The 7,002-nt window shown below is 47.3% G+C and overlaps 1 protein-coding gene across 1 annotated transcript in view; it reads right to left on the reverse strand.

Annotated features, from left to right (window-relative positions):
* LOC109932321 (serine/threonine-protein kinase VRK1-like) overlaps positions 1-6,775 on the reverse strand; it is a 105,954-nt gene extending 99,179 nt beyond the window's left edge. The window contains exons 1-2 of the mRNA XM_048600988.1: positions 6,757-6,775; positions 4,588-4,616 (exon numbers count right to left, since the gene is read on the reverse strand). Of these exons, the coding sequence (XP_048456945.1) occupies positions 4,588-4,616; positions 6,757-6,775 (48 nt within the window). The remainder of the gene's footprint in view (positions 1-4,587; positions 4,617-6,756) is intronic.
* Positions 6,776-7,002: the final 227 nt, after the last annotated feature.

Raw genomic sequence — 7,002 nt, forward strand, 5'->3', positions numbered from 1 at the left:
CATCAATTCTTCTCCGCCATTCAATAAGACTGATAATCCTCAATTCCACTTTCCTGCCTTTGCCCTGCTCCCGTGAATTCCTTACTAATTAGAAATCCATTTATCTCAGCCTTGAAAATATTTAACAACCTAACTTCTACAGCCCTGTTTGGTAAAGAATTCCACAGGTTCACTACCCTCTGAGAAAAGAAATTCCTCCTCACCTTTCTCTTAAATGGCCGACCCCTGAGATTACAACTTCTTATCTTAGATTCTCCCACATGTGGAAACAGCCTCTCTGCATTTACCCTGTCAAGGTCAGCAGTCAGACAATACCAGGTTATAGTCCAACAGGTTTATTTGAAATCACAAGCTTTTGGAATGTTGCCCCTTCGTCAGGTGAAGTCACCTGACGAAGGGGCAGTGGTCTGAAAGCTTGTGATTTCAAATAAATCTGTTGGACTATAACCTAGTATCTTGTGATTTCTGACTTTGTCCACCTTTGTCCAGCACTGGCACCTCCACATCAAGTTTACCCTGTCATGTCCTCAAATAATCTTTTGTTTCAATAAGATCTCTTCTCATTCTTCTGAACTCCAATGAGTGCAAGCCCAATGTACTCAAGCTCTTTTCATAAGAAAATGCCTCATACCCAGTATTTTAGTGAACCTAATGAACCATCTCTGGGCTGTTTTAAATGTCAATGTATCATCGCCTCAATAATGGGACCAAAAGTATTCACCGTCTTCAGGTGTGGCCTGATTAGTGTCTTGTCTAGTTTTAGCGAGGTCTCACTATTTTTATAATTTGCTCCTTTTGCAATAAAGGGCAACATTCCATTTGCCTTCCCTATTACCCCGAACTAACTTCTTGTGATTCATGCACGAGACCCAAATCCCTCTGTGCTGCAGTTCTCTGCTGTCTTTCCTCATTTAACAAACACTGAGTAATATATCTCCAGCTTCCTATCTTACCAAAGTCACCAAACAAGCTAGACATCAAGAAAGCTTTGCAAGGAAGCCAGAGTGGGTACCTACTGGATTCAACTTGCTGCTTACTCTGAACTACGTCCATATTACATATGACCAAACTGCAGCTTACATGACAAACACACTACATGTGGAGTGAGCTGCCTCAAGGCCTTAGTGGGGTGAGTAATCATTGCTGAAATCCATGGGGGCACCTAGAAGTCAGGGGACCCAGGCAGAATAAAGCAAAGGCAGCCTTCCATACTAGTCCAGTGGATTGGCCACACCTAGGCTTCCCCTTGGCTGATTTTGACCAGGTAATCCAATGTGCAGTTCAGGGAGTGCATCACAATCGATCCAGAGCAGCCAAGGGCTATTATAGTGGCGAAATGACAAACCAGCAGTTAAGAATCAGGGCACATCTCATCCGGGCTTATCCAGTTTGGTCACTGCAGGGGATGGGCCTTGTTCAGTCTATCAGGTCCACCTTGAAACTTAAGGGAAAGGTTATGCGGTGGGGTTAATGATAGTCATTGCGGAGGGAAGAGACTTGGCATGTCAATTTTTGGTACTGGAGGCTACAGCTTCAGGGGAAGGGTAGGTTACAATTGTGGAGGGGTGCAACAGTATCTGCAAATTTTTTCATTCATGGGATGAGGGTGTTGCTGGCCAGGCAGCATTTATTGCCCATCCCTAATTGCCCAGAGGGCAGTTCAGAGTCAACCACCTTGCTGTGGGTCTGGAGTCACATGTAGGCCAAACCAGGTAAGGATGGCAGTTTCCTTCCCTAAAGGACATTAGTGAACCAGATGGGTTTTTCCAACAATCGACAATGGGTTCATGGTCATTATTAGACTCGTAATTCCAGAAATTTATTGAATTCAAATTCTACCATCTGCTGTGGCAGGATTCGAACCTGTGTCCCCAGAATGTTATCTGGGTCTCTAGATTAACAGTCCAGCAATAATACCACTAGACCATTGCCTCCCACTTAAGGGTGAATATTGAGGAATACAGAAAAGAATGGCTGGGAAGACGTGTATACCATGGTCAGGTATACAGTATAACTGACTAGGAAAAGAATATAGATGTTCACCAACATGTTCAGGTGGAGGCTGGAAATCATTGCCCAAGGAGTGTTCACTATCACCTTCCATCATGCTAGAAATTGAAAGTGCACGATTGTGAAGAAAATGGCTGTGCCCAAACTTGGAGTGGGTGGTGTAAGTGACTTGACCTTTGAGAGAGGGGGCCATAAGTCTCACGAGTGTTAGAGCTTTTAAAGGGAAAGAGCACAGACCCATACACTGTACATTCAACACAGACTGCAGTGCTCATGCTCTATGAACATGTTAATGCATTGGCCGTCTTTGTGCATTGCACTTCTGTGTCAGAGACACAGTCGTACAACCCCTGGCAGCTACACTTTTGAGCAGAAAGCCATGAAACATTTGGAATGTTGTACAAGGAGGGCCGTAGGTGTCATGAACACACATTGTCTGTACTGCTTCCGTGTGATACAATAGGTTCTGAGCATTGATCTCCATGCTACATGGGGACACTTGAATCCAAAAGTTCACAACCATTTACAAGCTATTGTCATCTGTCCCACCAAAGTCGCCTCAATTAGATTTAATCTTCCTCTCCGTCCCATTACGTCTCAGTGTATTTCTTGGTTCTGAATCTGGGGTGGAGGGAGCCTGCTCACCAGTGAAGCCACTTGTCCTGGAAGTTTGCTCATGTGACCCCAGGAGCATTTGTACCTGGACAGACTAGATATGCAGAGGGTCATGTGGACACTCCTTGACATGAACTTCCAATGGTTGGGGGAGGGAAGAAATGGTGGAGCTGGAGGGTCCAGCCAGCTCTATGGTGTCCTGAATGGAGGCTGTGTCTGTCTACTCCTCTGGCTGGCTGCCTCCGCTGTCTGCTCGTGAGGAGAAGGCAGATAGATTGTCAGATTCCCCATTCCTCTGTCTCCACACCTTTGGTCGTGAGGACCAATAACTGGGGCGATGGAGTGCAGGTTGGTGCACCTTTCCAGCAGACCACAAAGGGGACTGGACCTGAGTCTCCATGGCAGCTGCCTACTTGTCCATAGAGTTAGACAGATGATCACATGCCTCATTGCCCAGCTGCAGCTTCTGAGCAATACATCATCATCTTTATCATTGGTGGTCCCTCACGGACAAGGGTGACTCACTTCCACTCTCAGGGTGAGTCCATAGGTGGCTGTACAGACCATGTGGCTACTGCAGGCTCTGTTACACTTGGGGCAGGTAGTGGTCAGGGGTGGGTGGGACGTTGGTGTGGCAGCATGCTCCTTTCACTGTTTTTGCCTGGCTTCTACTTTTCCCAGTGGCACGTCTTAAGATGCTTGATGCCTTCCTGAATGCTTCTCCTCCACTTTGGCTGGTCTTGGGACAGTGATTCCCAGGTGTCTGTGGGAATGCCGCACTTCACCGGTGAGACCTTGGGGGCATCACTGAAGTACTTCCTCTGCCCAACTGGAGCTTGCCTGCCATTTCAAAACTGGGAGTAGAGCTGCTTGGGGAGTCTCGTGTCGGTCATGCGGACAACACGCCCAACCCCTCACAGCCAATCAAGGGTGGTCAGTACCATGATGCCGGGGATGTTGGTCGAAGATGCCGGTGTTGGTGCATCTTTCTTCCCAGCGGTTTTGCAGGATCTTGCACAGGCAGCAAAGGTGGTACTGCTCCATCACCTTGAGATGTTTGCTCTAATAGATGGATAAAGGAGAAGATAAGTAGAGGGGAGACGGACAGATCAAGGAGGTGGGGATAGATCCAGTAAAGGTGAGTGTACGTGGGGAGTTAGGGTGGGGGTTGGTCAGTCAAGGGAAGACAGACTGGTCAAGGAGGCGGGGATGAGGCTGGTAGGTAGGAGGTGGGGGTGGGAGTTGAGGTGGGAGGAATGGATAGGTGGGAGAATGGACAGACAGGTTAGGGAGGTGGGGACGAGCTGGGTTGGTTTTGGGATGCGGTAGGAGGAGGGGAGATTTTGAAGCTTGTGAAGTCCACATTGATACCATTGGGCTGCAGGGTTCCCAAGCGAAATATGAGGTGCTGTTCCTGCAACCTTCGGGTGGCATCGTTGTGGCACTGAAGGATGCCCAGGGTGGACATATCGTCCAAGGAGTGGGAGGGGGAGTTGAAGTGGTTCGCGACTGGGAGATGCAGTTGTTTGTCGCAAAATGACCATAGGTGTTCTCTTGGCCATATAACTCGCTGTCCTGCTGTAGCTTCTGGGCAATGAGGGCCATTCTCTCCCACATCCCTGTCTGCTGCTGCTGTTCCTCCCTGTGCCTGTGGGTGAAGTCCTGGACACAGACACCACAGGGGCCTCTCCTGCCCGGGGCTGAGAAGGTGCCTGGTCTGTGACAGGCCTCAATGATCCAGCGATCTGGGCATTTCTTACTCCACCAGGTGCAGAGTAATGCTCACAGTGTGGTGCTCACCAGATTGTGCTCCCAAACTCTCTTCATCCAGCATCTGAGGTGACAGAATCTGAGCTAGTGCAGGGTGCAGGAGGCAGACTTGTCAATGCTTCCTCTAAGGGCCTCAGAGTTTTCATCCTCAGAGTTTGAGAAGGTAGCATCTGGCAGAGCCAATCTAGTTACCATGGAAGTGGTAGATGTATTGGCAGTGCCTGCAAGATAACAGAGAAAAGTTGTCACAGCCAGTGGTTAGAAGCAGTGTGCAATGAATGGCACTGTCAGCAGGGTCACTGAGAGATGTGCAGTGAAATGATGAGTGGTACTTACTCAGTTGGTAGGACGTTGACGTTTTGGCATCCCCACAGGAGTGGCCTCGGTCTTCCCCAGCGAGGTCTAGGATTCTCTCCTGATCAAGGAGTGAGCAGCTGAATATCATATGTACCCTAACTTCCCCATCCCCCACTATATAGAGTCTCACTCTGCCCTGTTATCAGCAGTCTTCTCCTAAAATGAGAGAAAGGAAGGCATTGAGTGAGATCAAAGTGGGTGGCACAGCTGTTAGCGCTGTTGCATGTGGTGGAATGTGGTGAGGTGCCCTAAGGTAGTGAGGAGATAACGCAGAGTCCATACAGAGTTGGTGTGGGAGGTAAGGTCAGTGAGAGAGAATGAGAGAAGATGCTTTTGGTGACAGTAAGAGTGCAGAGCATGAGTCTTGTTGGGAAGTGGGTGCAGAGATGGAGTGAGTGTTAGGTAGTAGAGAAAAGAGTTTGACACTTAACATGGTGCCGCAGAGAAGGTCACTGATCTTCTATTGACTCTGGTCATTCTTTGTCACCCTGGCACTGAACTATGTGCCAACATCAGACCAGGCTGCCAGGGTCTGCTGATGCAGTTTCCTTTCCTGGTCCACTGTGACGTGGTCTTCTCTCCACCCTGTCCACCAGGATCACCAAATCTCTGTTGGAGAATTAGCGTGATAGCTTCCCTTTCTCCGACACATTAAGATTCCATGCTTGAGTGAGCAGGGCAGCTTCAGAATGCCAGTGTTCATTTGAGTGCACAATGGTTTTTTAAAGGTAGCAAGATGTAAGGAATGTTGGTCTTTTGCGCATATCCATTAAGGGGCGAGTTGTTCTGGGAATGGCGTTTAGTAAGATAGGGCTGGAATCTAATCTGGTCAATGTCATAGGTGCAGGGAAAGGTAATAAATGTGCAAATTTTGGTTAGATACAGAAAGTAAATTTGTTAGGCCTCACAGTAAGAGCCTGCAAAAACAGGACACAACTTAGACTTAGCAAAAAACAAACATAAGGTTCATCCCCTTATCTTGAAGCCTCATTTTTAAATATTTACTGGTGGGACATGGGTATCAATGGCTGGGCCAGTATTCATTGCCCATTTCTAATTGCTCTTGAAGAGTTGGTGGTAAGCTGTCTTCTTGAACTGCTGTGGTCCATATGCTATTGCTGGACCAACAATGCCATTATGGAGGGAATTTCAGAATTTTGAACCAGTGACAGTGAAGGAACGGTGATATTTTTCCAAGTCAGGATGGTGAGTGTCTTGGAGGGAAAGTTACAGATGGTGGTGTTCCCATTTATCTGCTGCCTTTGAATTTCCAGTTGGAAGTTGTGAGTTTGGAAGTTGCTGTATAAGGATCTTTATGAGGTTTCTGCAGCACATCCAGTAGATAGTACACATTGCTACTATTGAGCATCAGCAGTGAAGGGAATGGATGCTTGCACATATGGTACCAAGCAAGCAAGCTGCCTTGTCCTGGACAGTGTCACACTTCTTGTGTTGTTCGAGCTACACCCATCAAGGCAAGTGGAAAGTATTCCATCACACTCCTGACTTGTGCCTTGTAGATGATGGACAGGCGTTGAGGAGTCAGGAGGTGAGTTACTCACTGCAGTATTCGTAGTTTCTGGCCTGCTCTCATAGCCACTGTGTTTATGTGGTCAGTCCAGTTCATTTTCTGGTCAATTGTAACTCCCAGAATGTTGATAGTAGGGAATTCAGTGATGCTAGCATCATTGAATGTCAAGAGACAGTGGTTAGATTGTCTCTTATTGGAAATGGTCATTGCTGGCATTTGTGTGGCACAAATGTTATTTTGTTTGTCAGCCCAACCCTGGATATTGTCCAGATTTTTTTGCATTTGTACATGGATTGCTTCAGTATCTGAGGAGTTATGAATGGTGCTGAATGTTGCGCAACCATCAGTGAACATCCCCACTTCTGACCTTATGATGGTGGGAAGGTCATTGATGAAGCAACAGAAGAAGATTGGGCCTAGGACACTACCCTGAGGAATTTCTATAGAGATGTCCTTGGTGTGAGATGACTTACCTCCAACATCCACAACCATCTTCCTATGAGCCAGGTATAACACCAATCAGTAGAGATTTTATCCCCTGATACTCATTGATTCCAGTTTTGCTGGGGTCCTTGACGTCAAACTCAGTCAAATGTGGCCTTTATATCAAGAGCTGTCACTCTTATCTGACCTCTAGAATTCAGCTCTCTTGTCCATGTTTGAACTGAGGCTGTAATGAGTTCAGGAGCTGAATGGTCCACATGGAACACAAACTGGGC

This window comes from Rhincodon typus, chromosome 9 (assembly GCF_021869965.1).
Source record: "Rhincodon typus isolate 14 chromosome 9, sRhiTyp1.1, whole genome shotgun sequence".
Classification (NCBI taxonomy): domain Eukaryota; kingdom Metazoa; phylum Chordata; class Chondrichthyes; order Orectolobiformes; family Rhincodontidae; genus Rhincodon; species Rhincodon typus.